General features: G+C 48.9%; 1 protein-coding gene across 7 annotated transcripts in view; it reads left to right on the forward strand.

The window, feature by feature from the left end:
• The window catches only part of eno4 (enolase 4), an 81,616-nt gene that overhangs the window by 23,450 nt on the left and 44,291 nt on the right, over window positions 1-13,875 (forward strand). For all 7 annotated transcript variants that reach the window (XM_072479472.1, XM_072479473.1, XM_072479479.1 and 4 more), the window contains exon 4: window positions 10,490-10,629. In XM_072479472.1, coding sequence (XP_072335573.1) covers window positions 10,490-10,629 — 140 coding nt within the window. The remainder of the gene's footprint in view (window positions 1-10,489; window positions 10,630-13,875) is intronic.

The following is a 13,875-nucleotide window of genomic DNA, read 5'->3' on the forward strand; positions in this document are numbered from 1 at the left end:
ATGGCTAAAGGCGCAGGGCAAGGCTTGGTGGAATAATTAATGAGTACTTTTCATTAAAGGTTACTAATGAAGAGGATGCTGACAAAATATCAGGAGAAGCTGAGATGGTAGAGGTAATTAATGGATCTGGGGAAAACTGATGGAAAGGATGTACTTGAAAGGTTGGCTACACTTAAGAGTGCATAAATTGGGCGGCACGATGGTGCAAACAAGAACAAAGAACAAAGAAAAGTACAGCAAGGGAACAGACCCTTCGGTCCTCCAAGCCCGTGCCGACCATGCTGCCCGACTAAACTAAAATCTTCTACACTTCCTGGGTCCGTATCCCTCTATTCCCATCCTATTCATGTATTTGTCAAGATGCCCCTTAAATGTCACTATCGTCCCTGCTCCCACCACCTCCTCCGGCAGCGAGTTCCAGGCACCCACTACCCTCTGTGTAAAAAACGTGCCTCATATATCTCCTGTAAACCTTGCCCCTCGCACCTTAAACCTATACCCCCTAGTAATTGACCCCTCTACCCTGGGGAAAAGCCTCTGACTATCCACTCTGTCTATGCCCCTCATAATTTTGTAGACCTCCATCAGGTTGCCCCTCAACCTCTGTCATTTCAGTTAGAATAAACCGAGTTTATTCAACCGCTCCTCATAGGGGGCAGCACGGTAGCATTGTGGGTAGCACAATTGCTTCACAGCTCCAAGGTCCCAGGTTCGATTCTGGCTTGGGCCACTGTCTGTGCGGAGTCTGCACATCCTCCCCGTGTGTGCGTGGGTTTCCTCCGGGTGCTGCGGTTTCCTCCCACAGTCCAAACATGTGCGGGTTAGGTGGATTGGCCATGATAAATTGCCCTTAGTGTCCAAAATTGCCCTTAGTGTTGGGTGGGGTTACTGGGTTATGGGGAGAGGGTGGAGGTATTGACCTTGGGTAGGGTGCTCTTTCCAAGAGCCGGTGCAGACTCGATGGTCCGAATGGCCTCCTTCTGCACTGTAAATTCTATGATAATCTATGATAGTTAATGCCCTCCATACCAGGTAACATCCTGGTAAATCTCTTCTGCACCCTCTCTAAAGCCTCCACATCCTTCTGGTAGTGTGGCTACCAGAATTGAACACTATACTCCAAGTGTGGCCTAACTAAGGTTCTATACAGCTGCAACATGACTTGCCAATTCTTATACTCAATGCCCCGGCCAATGAAGGCAAGCATGCCATATGCCTTCTTGACTACCTTCTCCACCTGTGTTGCCCCTTTCAATGACCTGTGGACCTGTACACCTAGATCTCTCTGACTTTCAATACTCTTGAGGGTTCTACCATTCACTGTATATTCCCTACCTGCATTAGACCTTCCAAAATGCATTACCTCACATTTGTCCGGATTAAACTCCATCTGCCATCTCTCCGCCCAAATCGCCAAACGAGCTAAATCCTGCTGTATCCTCTGACAGTCCTCATCGCTATCCACAATTCCACCAACCTTTGTGTCGTCTGCAAACTTAGTAATCAGACCAGTTACATTTTCCTCCAAATCATTTATGTATACTACGAACAGCAAAGGTCCCAGCACTGATCCCTGTGGCACACCACTAGTCACAGCCCTTCAATTAGAAAAGCACAATACTCTCTGCCTTCTATGACCTAGCCAGTTCTGTATCTACCTTGCCAGCTCACCCCTGATCCCGTGTGACTTCACCTTTTGTACCAGTCTACCATGAGGGACCTTGTCAAAGGCCATACTGAAGTCCATATAGACAACATCCACTGCCCTACCTGCATCAATCATTTTTGTGACCTCTTCGAAAAACTCTATCAAGTTAGTGAGACACGACCTCCCCTTCACAAAACCATGCTGTCTCTCACTAATACGTCTATTTGCTTCCAAATGGGAGTAGATCCTGTCTCGAAGAATTCTCTCCGGTAATTTCCCTACCACTGACGTAAGGCTCACCGTCCTGTAGTTGCCTGGATTATCCTTGCTACCCTTCTTAAACAAAGGAACAACATTGGCTATTCTCCAGTCCTCCAGGACATCACCTGAAGACAGTGAGGATCCAAAGATTTCTGTCAAGGCCTCAGCAATTTTCTCTCTAGCCTCCTTCAGTATTCTGGGGTAGATCCCATCAGGCCTTGGGGAGTTATCTACCTTAATATTTTTCAAGACGCTCAACACCTCGTCTTTTTGGATCTCAATGTGATCCAGGCTATCTACACACCCTTCTCCAGACTCAACATCCACCAATTCCTTCTCTTTGGCGCAGTGGTCAGCATTGCTGCCTCACGGCGCTAAGGACCCGTGTTCGTTCCTAGCCCCGGGTCACTGTCCATTTGCAGTTTGCACATTCTCTTTGTGTCTGCGTGGGTCTCACTCTCACAACCCAAAGATGTGCAGGGTAGGTGATTTGGCCACGTTAAATTGCACATTAATTGGAATTTTTTTTTAAAAAGAGTGGATACGTCGACTGGTCTGGGTGGCTTGCATTCCAAGTTGCAAAGGAAAATAGAGGTGGAGATGACAGAAGAGCATGCTCTTCCAAGCATCCCTAGGTATGGGGGGATGCCAGAGGATTAGAGGGTGGCAAATGTCATATCCTTTTCCAAACAAGATGCAAGACCATTCCTGGTAACTTCAGAGTGGTACGGTTGCTAAAATTAGGGGGAAAAATAATCGGCACTTGGAGAGATTTGGAATTAAATAAGGGAGAGGCTAATCTAATTACATTTTTTGATGAAGTAACAAAGAAGTTTCACCACGGGAATGCAGCGAATGTTGGGTGCGATTCTCCAATAATGGGGCTATGTCTCCACGCCCATGAGAAAATGGGTGTGATCACTCCGGACTTTTTTCTAGAAAGTTCGGAGTGATTCTCCCTTTTTAAGGGGGCTAGCAGGGTCCCGGAGTGCTCCACACAGCTCCGGCTGCCGATACGGGGCCCTGCACTTCCGGCTGCGGGTCCGCGCATTCGCGCGGCGGCTGCATGTGGCGCCGGTCTCGCGCAACATGGCGGACCCACACAGCGGGCCGGTGCCAAAGAAGTAGGCTCCCCCCAGATAGCATGCTCCCGCCGATCGGTGGCCCCTGATCGCGGGCCTGGCTGGCCCCCCCAGTGACAGATCTCCCCACTCCTCACCAGGCCGGCCACCGCAGCCGCAACTCTGAGCTATCGCCGGCGAATCGCAGGAAGGCGTCACGGGTCCAACGCCTCATTCTCCGCCCCTGCGCCGTGCCCGAATGCGGCGCGGAGGCGCGGAGAATCCCGGCCAACACGTTGTCTCTATGGATTTTAAGAAAGTGTTTGACAGAATACCACATAAATAGGCTGATTAACAAAATTGAGGCTCATGGAATAGGCATGTCAGTGTGAGGCCGTAACAGCCTCCCCGAACAGTCGCCGGAATGTGGCGACTAGGGGCTTTTCACAGTAACTTCATTTGAAGCCTACTTGTGACAATAAGTGATTTTCAGTTTCAGTTCAGTTTCAGTGAGGTGATGCCTTTTAACAAAAGGAATGAAGAGAGGCAGTATATACTTTCTGGCACAGTTCTAAAGACAGAGGGACTTGAACTTGCAGGGCTATGAAAATTGAGCGGAACTACTGGAATGCTCTACAGAGAGCCTACATAGACTTGATGGGCCCACTGACCTCCTGTACCATGATGACTCTATGACTTAATGTGTGACCTTTTATTCTCATTTTAGTATAATTTTATGGCATGAAATTTTGATACCAATGGATATACATGGGCAGCACAGTAGGCAGAAGTGACAGACGGGCATGCAGATGACAGTGGTTAGCACTGTTGCTTCACAGCTCCAGGGTCCCAGGTTTGATTCCGGGCTTGGTTCACTGTCTGTGTGGAGTCTGCATGTTCTCCCTGTGTCTGCGTGGGTTTCCTATGGGTGCTCCGGTTTCCTTCCACAAGTCCCGAAAGACATGCTGTTAATTAATTTGTACATTCTGAATTCACCCCATTTGTACCCCTGCAGGCGTCTGAAGGTGGCGACTAGGGGCTTTTCACAGTAACTTCATTGCAGTCTTAATGTAAGCCTACTTGTGACAATAAAGATTATTATGTAGTTAAATGAGTGGACAAAAGCACAATTGGAAAAGCAGCCCAATCATGGCGAACAAAATAAATTAAGGATAGTATTAGACTCAAAGGAGTCGTATGGAGTTGCTCAGTTGGTTGGACAGTTGGTTTGCATCAATGATTTGGATGAGGGAACCAAAAGTAATTTCCAAGTTTGCTGTTAACACAACTCAAAACTTGGGAATGTGTGTGGTGAAGAGGATGTTAAGCGGCTTCAAAGCAATTTAGACAAGTTGAGTGTATGGGCAGATACATAGCAGATGCAGTTTATTGGGGACAGGTGTGAAGTTACCCACTTCGGATGGAGAAACAAAATGGCAGAGTATTATTTAAACGGTGATACATTGGGAAATTTTAATTTACAAAGGGACCTGGGTGGCCTTGTGCACCAATCATTGAAAGTAAACAAGCAGTTCAGAAGACAAATGGTATGTTGGCTTTCATTGCAGGAGAACCTGAGTACAGGAGCAAGAATGCCTTACTGCAGCTGTACAGGGCCTTGGTGAGACCCCACCTGCGGTTTGTGTGCAGGTTTGGTCTCTGTCACACAAGGGAGATGTTAGGAAATTGGGTCCAGAAATGAGACCCCAGTGTAGGAGGAAATTTGTGGTTAAACAGATTGAGGGGGAAAAAAACCTGCTAGCACAGAATCAGAGCAATACACCCACACCTGGCCAAATGACATTGTCCTAGTCAGACTGAAACTCTTTAGTTAGAGTACACAGGATGCCTCAGATACATTGTTCTCCGGGATCATGCTGTCTGACCAGCTGGCAGTCCATTACAGAGTCCGATGGCGTTTTTATTGGTCAGTGGGAGGTTAGTTGCATGTCAGTAGCATGGCTCTATTTTGTGTAAATGGGAGTGGGCAATTAGCCAAGAAAACAATAATAGTTTTGAGTCTGGAAACCCTGAGAAACTTTATTTGAGTGGCTGGACAGAGCTTAGAGAGAGAGAGAAAGAAGGAATACTGTTTGAACAGTTACGGGGAGAAGACTTTGGAAATCGACCGAGAAGTTCAGGAAAGCTGCCACCGAGGCATGCTTTGGAAAAAGGGTTCGGAACGAATATCCCTACCAGAAGAAAAATTGCTTTGTAAATGCAAGTATTGCCTTATCTGCCTGTGTAAGTGGCATGAGAGCTGCATGTTCAGTTACAGTGTTGTTTAATGGCAACTAGTGTGTTAAGGTTAAGAAACTGCATGTAATCTGTTATTGTTAGGGTTGAAGATTAAAAGTTTAAATTTTATTTTGTTTTAGTAAAGTTTGTTTATAAAATAACCAAGCCCAATTTCGTATGTTATCACTCCTGGAACGAATCGATCATTCCGCACTTAAATAAGTTATGGTACTGGTTCAGTCCCTTCGCCACTGTTCAGAGTTGGCTAGGCATCCGTAACAAATTGGAGGCTCATGGCCAGGATTCTGAAGTATAATTCCTTATGTTGTGGCTTGGGTTATCAAACTTAAAGACAATGAAAGTGTGTGTTGATCAATTGCATTCTTTTCCGGTTTGAAATATTGAATATTAACTGGAATTGGTCCTTGCATTTGCAGAAAATGTTCTGGGGATGGACAAAATCACTTGGGAGGGGTTAGAAGGGGAATCGAAAGCAACGATTTTCAGTTTGGCAGAGAACCTGTAGTTAGCCCTGTCAAAAAGGTCAAAGAAGGCAGAGATAATACAGGCCATAGGTCAATATTTAAGCGTAACACAGTCTAACATATTAGAATTAGATTGCTATCTAACGACACTCTGTTGCTATTTTGGGCGCCAGTGGGAATCCCCTCCCCCACCTCCCCAAGGCCGCACATCGTCATTTCCTGCGCTAAGGAACTCCAATAAGCGGAACTCCTCAGTGCTGTAAGAGATCGGGATGTCATTTTTGAATGGCATCCCAATCTCTGAACCACCTGACCCGACCCCGGACCTTCCAACACCACAACCAACCAGTAGGGGGTGCTCGAGACCCCCCATACCCACCACACACCTGCAGGGCACCCCCAAGCTCATTCGCCGCCGTGGACAAAATGTCAGCCTGGCACCTTGCCACTGCCAGTCTTGCACCTCGGCAGTGCCCACAGCAGCCTGGCAGTGCTACCTGGCACCCTGGGTGGCACTGCCAAGGTGCCCAGATGGCACTGCCAGGGTGACAGGTTGACAGTGGCAAGATGCCCATATGGCATCAGCAGTGCCAGGGTGCCAGCCTGGCCAGAGACTGACCACCCAGAGGCCTCCGATCCTGTGGGAAATCCCCCCAAAGGGAATAGACCGGTTAGATCGCATACCGGCCGGGCGCGGACCCCAATTTCGGCCTCTCCTACGACCTAACTAGCATGCACAGATCTGCGCTGAGCGCAATGCAGCCGTTAAATTGTGGCCACTTTGTACAATATTGGTCTCCTTATTGAAGGGAGAATGAAATGCATTGGAAGCAGTTCGAGGTTTTCAAGACTCATACCTGGAATTGGAGGGTTGTCTTATGAGGGAAAGGTTGGACAGGCTAGGCATGTATCTGCTGGAGTTGAGAAGAATAAGAGGTGACATGATTCAAACATAAGATCCTGAAGGGTTCTGAGAGGATGGATGTGGGAAGGATGATTTCTCATGAGGGAGAATCTAAAATTAGGGATCACTTTTTTAAACTAAAGGGTCGCCCATTTAAGACAGAGGTCACGATTCTCCCCAATGATTTCTTTTTTAAAATATTTTTTTATTCTACATTTTCACATTTTCCTTAAAATTTACACCCCACCCACAAACAGTAAATAGTAACAAATACAAAACCAATCCCTTTAACAATACTAGTGATCCCATCCTCCATCCACCCCAAACAACGGCCCACCTGTCAATATATGCATCCAATAAACCAAACCCTCCCACGGTGGAAACAGAAAACAAAAGAGAAAAAGAAAAAGGAGTCCGGGACCGCCCATGGTCACCATTGACCTATAGAGTGCACTCCCCCACCCCCCCCCTACACTCAACGCCATCCAACCTCTGAAAGAGTACCGTACATGATACCCAAGAGTCCCCCCCCCCCCTCCCCAAGTCTCCAGCTCCTCCCATCCACTGCCTCGTGTAAAACTCCTCCTCCCAACCTCGGTTCCTTCCCCCCAACTTTCCACCCCGGCTAGACCACTCGGACCCTGTTCTGCCAGGCTCTGATGGCCGCAGCCCCTCCCCCCACCTCACTCCCGTTCACTGGCCGGCTTAAACCGGCCAGTGTGGAGGCCCCCGCCCGGGTCCCTTTCCCCCTTGCCCGGCCCTAGGAAACCCCAGAGATCCCCTTTCAGCACACACACACCCGCATATCCACCTACACCCCAAAGAGCCCTCATTTCGAGTGAAAGTCCCATCCCTTCCCTTGTCCAAATATATACAACATTGGCTCCTTTAGCCCCTACACTCGCGCGCAGTGAAACAAAAAAGAAAATACAGTCATGAGGTTACATCGGCACATTGCCATTTCTCAATTTCTGCTACAGTCCTTCTGCGTTCGCAAACTCCTCCGCTGCTTCCGCCGTTCCAAAATAAAAGTCCCTGAGCTTATAAATCAGTCTCAGCTTCGCTGGAGATACAATGCCGCACTGCACCTTGCTAATGTACAGTGCCCTCTTCACCCGGTTGAAGGCAGCCCGCCTCCTCGCCAGCTCCACTGTAAAGTCCTGGTATACACGAATACCAGCTCCAGCCCACTGCACCACCCATTTCTGCTTGGCCCAGCTCAGGACCTTCTCCTTCACACTGTACCTACGGAAGCACAGAGTCACTGCCCTTGGCGTCTCACTCGCCTTTGGTACAGGCCTCCACGACCGATGAGCCCGATCCAGTTCATATCGGGAGGGATCCTTCCCCTCCCCCAATAGTTTTGCCAGCATCGCGGCAAAATACTCAGTCGACTTCGGTCCTTCAACTCCTTCCGGCAGCCTCACAATCCTCAAATTCTGTCGACTGGATCTGTTTTCCAGGTCTTCCATTTCTGCTCGCAGATCCTTGTTAATGTCCATCACCATCCGCATCTCCTTCCCCATCGAGGCAAGTTGATCACCGTGCTGCAATAACGTCTCCTCCACTTCTTTCAGCGCCTCCCCTTGCTCTCGCACCTCCGCCACTGCGCTCGCCACCGCCGTCATCACCGGGGAAATCGCCTCCTCCACCAGCGCACTCAAAACCTCCCTCATCTCCTTCCTCACCGTCTCCATGCATTTCGCAAACTGCCTTTCGAATTCCGCAGCCATCACCTTAGTTATTCCTTCAGCTGTAAGCATTGCGGCCTCCCCTGGTGCTCCAGCCTCCATTTTCTTTACTGACCCCGCGGTGACCTTTCCACTCCCCGACGGACTATCAGCCACTGTATTCACGGCTGTTTTGTTGCTGGTCTTCGACATTCCCCTCCTCTGTGCTGTCTCCCGGCTTTTACTGCCTTCGCTGGCCCTAGGACCGGGGGTTAACCCCCGACAATGCCGTTCCTGAACGGGAGCCCTCCAACGCACGGCTGCCTTCCGCCCGCCATCACCGGAAGTCCCCAATGATTTCTAAGTCAATTTGTGGCGGGTTTTTCAAGGTGTTTCCCGCCAGCTCTGCCGGCAAGTTCCCCACCGCTATTCAATGAAACGGAGTCACTTTTTTGGGCTCTGGGGAGTTTCTCATAGGTTTAGCCCACAATTTGGGCTGGATTATTCCGCCGCGCTCGCCGCAAGAAAGCCACGTACAATGGAGAACTCCATTGACCTCAGGCGGGATTCTCTGGTTGTCGGGTGAACGGAGCTGGAGAACCCGCCCTTAGAATTTTGTTTAGCACTGGGGAGCAGAACTCAAAGATCGGGCCGCCATTTTGAAAGGGTGTCCTGATCTCTAAGTGCGTTTGTGGCTCCCCCACACATGGCCAATGCCACCCCCCACACAAATGGACATTACCCCACACCCCCAAGTGAGGACAGCCCATTATGGGTTCCCTGGGCATCTTCCCCTTCTTCAGGCACCCCAAGTCCCTTACAGCACCCACTCTCTTCTAGGACCCCCACCCATCACCCACCCAACCTCCTAGAGGCCGCTCCTTACCTGCCCTGCTCACCCCACCTTTCAAACCCTCCTCCACCGTCATTTTATGGGCATGGCACCCTCGTTCCATGGCCCTTGACAGTGCCAACCTGGCACTCTGGCATCCTTGCATTGGCACCCAGTCAGTGCTCCTGCCAGCTTGACAGTGTCATCTGGACACCTTGGAAGTGCCAGGATGGCAGTGCCAAGGTGCCAACTTGCAGTACCAAGGTGCCCACGTTCTAGTTGTGTGGACCAGCACTGATCAGCACGTGGCTGCAGGCTCGCTGGGGAGGACGAAGAATCGAGGGAGGCTGCTGGATCCCGTGCAGGTAGGTCGTAAGAAGGTTTACGATCTTCTTCCGCCTGCATCATTCGGTCCCGCCCATTTGGGTCGGGTTTCCAACTCTGACATCACGCAGGGCGTCGGAGAATCCCGGGAGGCCCGGAGCCCGTCAGGAGGCTCGCTGAAGGCCTTTCCAGGAATTTTGCAGCCCCATTGCTCTCAAGCCGTAGATTTGCACCCTTTGAATATTTTTAAGGCGGAGCTGTATAGATTTTTGATAAGGGATGAAAAGCTATCAGGAATAGGGGGAATGTGGAATTGAAGCTATCTTACTGAATGGTGGAGTAGGCCCCTGGGGCTGAGGGCCTACTCCTGCTCCTAATTCATATGCAACTTGAGAAGATTATGAATTAATGGCTCTTAGTGGCTGTACTGCCACTTTCATGTTGATGTGAAGCAATGTTGGGTGCATATCAACATAAAAGTAACAATGTAACTGGAGACCATGTCACAGCAATGTGTATTGTACAAACTGATAGCACCAGCCTAAAAATAACAATATATTGGTGCTAATTTAAGTGTTGTATCTTAAATCATATAATATAAGAATTGTCGTGGCACAGAAGCATGCCATTCAGCTCATCGTGTCTTCACCAGCTCTCATTTGAGCATTATGACCTAGTGCCATTCTTCAACCTTTTCCCTGTACCCTTGGAGAGTGTATCTATTCAAATAATTATCTAATGCCCTCTTGAACCCGCTTCCACCACACTTCCAGGCAGTACATTCCTGACCCGAACCACTTGCTGGGTAAATAAACTTATCCTCACATCACATTTGCTTGTTTTGCAAATTACTTTACATTTAAGCCCTCTCATTCTTGATCCTTATACAAGCGGGAGCAATTTTTCCCAATCTGCTGGGTCCAGCCCCCTAATGATTTTGAACACCGTCTCTAGATTGACAGTCCAAATCTATCCTCGTAACTGAAGTAATGTAACTTTTCCTTGAGTATGTTGGTAACAATTTGCTAATTACACATGGTGCCAATTCCAAACTTGATATGTACAGTGAATACTTTCAAAGAAAATTGGAAGAAGATGAAGAACAAAGGAAAAAAGACACTGATGTAGAGGAGATAACCGAGCCTGAATTATCGATTTCAACCAACACTGCTCCTATTGGAGACAAGAAAAAGAAACCTCTTAAAGGTCAGAGTATATTTTCGTAATTTTGGAAAAATATTTCTACAAATTGGTGGGCCTTCTTATTAAAAAATAGTTCATTGAATATTGAAAGTGAAAAAGGCACCCCAGCCTATTGCAAACACAGTTGCTGCCATTTTACAGCAATGTGTATCATGCAAGTGTTCCACTGTCAATAGGGGAGGCAGTGGCATAGTGGTATTGTCGCTGGACTAGTAATTCAGAGACCCAGGGTAATAATGCTCTGGGGCCCAGGATTCGAATATCACCATGGCAGATGGTAAAATTTGAATTCAATAAAAACCCGTAATTAAAAGTCTAACGATGACCATAAAACCCACCTGGTTCACTAATGTTCTTCAGGGAAGGGAATCTGTCATCCTTGCCTGGTCTGGCCTACATGTGACTTGCAATCTGCTGGAGATTTCTAGACCATGCCCACAACCTGGAAACTCCTGTAGGTTCCATTGGTGCTCAGGATATCATCTCAGCGGCCCACATCTTTTTGTCCTAGGCCTTGCAGAGTGGTGTAAACTTCCACTCATCTCTGACCCACAGAAAGCTCAAGCGATCAGATCCATTGAGATCAATGCTTGGCATCCCTGGGTTCCTCCGAATTCTATGCCTCTTCCATACTAGCACAACTAGGCTTGTGTCTCAGGGAAGCAACTTCCCCCAAATCTTTATTTGTCTTCCAGAAATCAATCAAGAAATATCAATTCACATATCTTGGGGTACTGGTATCAACAAATTATTTTAGTGCAGGTGCACACAATTCCCACACCTTCCCCTTTCAACTTCTTTGAAATTGCTGAGACTCCCAAAATATCACAGAGGTTGAAAGAACAAGGAGAAACTTATTTGATTAAATCATAAAAATATTCAACAGTAAAAACAATGAACAGCAGATGCCAGTGCCATTTCTTGTAATTGTTCAATCGATCTTTATAAAGACAGAAGTTCCAAAAAAAAGGACTCCTGAACCCTGCTTTACAACTAATTTGCATATTCAACTTTAGGGGCGTCTAGAGATTGACTTGCTACTTCCACGATTTCAGACACCTTCAAACATCTTGCACACCATCTTTCTGTCTCTGCAGGAGAACGAGAACCTCTGAAAGTCTTTAATGCAGAATTGCAGACTGTTCTGCCATGCATATCTGTAAGCCAGTGGCTAAGCATTTGCATAACCAATCTAAAATCATTGAATCTGTTTTATACACCAGGAGACGGAGCATTTGCGAACATATTGAAATGATTTGCACCAAGCTGCTGTTTTTGGCGGGAATGTAGCGAGACACAAAATTTGAAAATAAACTTCCCAATGACTTCCTACTAAAGAAACATAGAAATGAGGGGCGACATTCTCTGACCCCCCGCCGGGCAGCGCGATTCCCGCCCCCGCCGGTTGCCGAAGTCTCTGGCACCGGAGATTCGGTGGGGGTGGGAATCGCGCCGCACCGGTTGGCGGGCCCCCCCCGCTCGATTCTCCGGCCCGAATGGGCCGAGTTCCCGCCGATAAATTGCCTGTCCCGCGGCGTAAGTTGAACCACCTACCTTACTGGCGGGACCAGGCGGCGTGGGCGGGCTCCGGGGTCCTGGGGGGGGGCGCGGGGCGATCTGGCCCCGGGGGGTGCCCCCACTTTGGCCTGGCCCGCGATCGGGGCCCACCGATCCGCGGGCGGGCCTGTGCCGTGGGGGCACTCTTTCCCTTCCGACTCCGCCACGGTCTCCACCATGGCGGAGGCGGAAGAGACTCCTTCCACTGCGCATGCGTGGGAAACTGTCAGCGGCCGCTGACGCTCCCGCGCATGCGCCGCCCAGAGATGTCATTTCCGCGCCAGCTGGCGGGGCAACAAAGGCCGTTTCCGCCAGCTGGCGGGGCGGAAATTCCTCCGGCGTCGGCCTAGCCCCTCAATGTTGGGACTCGGCCCCCAAAAATGCAGAGCATTCCGCACCTTTGGAGCGGCGCGATGCCCGTCTGGCGCCGTTTTGGGCGCCAGTCGGCGGACATCGCGCCGTTTCTGGAGAATTTCGCCCGAGGTTCACCACCCTCTCAGTTTGGTCCCACCCCTTTTGGGTGGAGTTATGACTCCAATGACTAGCGGGACTTGGGTGAATCCCGTGAGGTGCGGAGGTTATCTGGAGGCCAGCTGGAGGGCTCTCCCGGGATACTCCGGCCGTGTTGTGCTCTCGCTTGAGCGCAACGCATGAAGAGAATCGCACCCCAAAACTGCACATTACTCCAGGTGTTGTCTCACCAAGGCCCTGTACAACTGCGGTAAGACATCCTTGCTCCTGTACCCAAGACATTTGCAATGAAGGCCAACTTGCCATTTGCCTTCTTAACTGCTTGCTGCTCCTGCATGCTTGCTTTGAGTAATTGCTGTACAAGGACCCAGATTCCTTTTTTACATCAGCATTTTCCAATCTGTCACCACTTAAATGGTATTCTGCCATTCTGTTTTTCCTACCGAGTGGATAACTTCACATTTATCCACATTATACTGCATTTACCATGTATTTGCCCACTCACTTAACTTGTCTTATTTGCCTTGAAACCTCTTTACTTTCTCCTCACTACTCACATTTTGTGCCATGTTTACATTTGCTGCAGTTTGGGCTCTGAAGTAGCCATTCAGGCTCCAGACTGAAATATACAGGGGCTTATTAATATATTTAAATCGGGGTCCTTTGATAAACATCAAACCCTGGTGTAATTTTGATGTCCAAATGTGATGGGCCTATGCTACGCAAGCTGTGTTTAATCATCCTGAGCAGAACAGCACTCCTTAAAGGGAAGTCACTCAGTCAAGGCCAAAAAAGCAGAGTTGTGGCAGCCTTTTTGGGGGCCGGTTTAGCTCAGTGGGCTAGACAGCTGGTTTATGATGCAGCATAAGGCCAACGAAGCGGGTTCAATCCCATACCGGCTGAGGTTATCCGTGAAGGCCTGCCTGCTCAAGCTTGCCCCACAGCTCAGGTGTGGTGATCCTCAGGTCAAACCATCACTAGTCAGTTCTCCCCCTCAATGGGCAAAGCAGCCTATGGTCATTTGAGACTATGGTGACCTTACCTTATCTTTTGGAGAGAATGAATGATCTTCTTGTACCTCTACGAAAGTCCTGTTAACCATTGTCTGACCATCCCCCATCACACATTCATTATCCTGTGTTATCCTTGGCTATACAGATGGTCCACAAATAGCGTGATTTAATGAGCACAAAACAGAGTCCCATTGTGGGCGGGTTTAAC

The sequence above is a fragment of the Scyliorhinus torazame genome, chromosome 16, assembly GCF_047496885.1.
Source record: "Scyliorhinus torazame isolate Kashiwa2021f chromosome 16, sScyTor2.1, whole genome shotgun sequence".
NCBI lineage: Eukaryota > Metazoa > Chordata > Chondrichthyes > Carcharhiniformes > Scyliorhinidae > Scyliorhinus > Scyliorhinus torazame.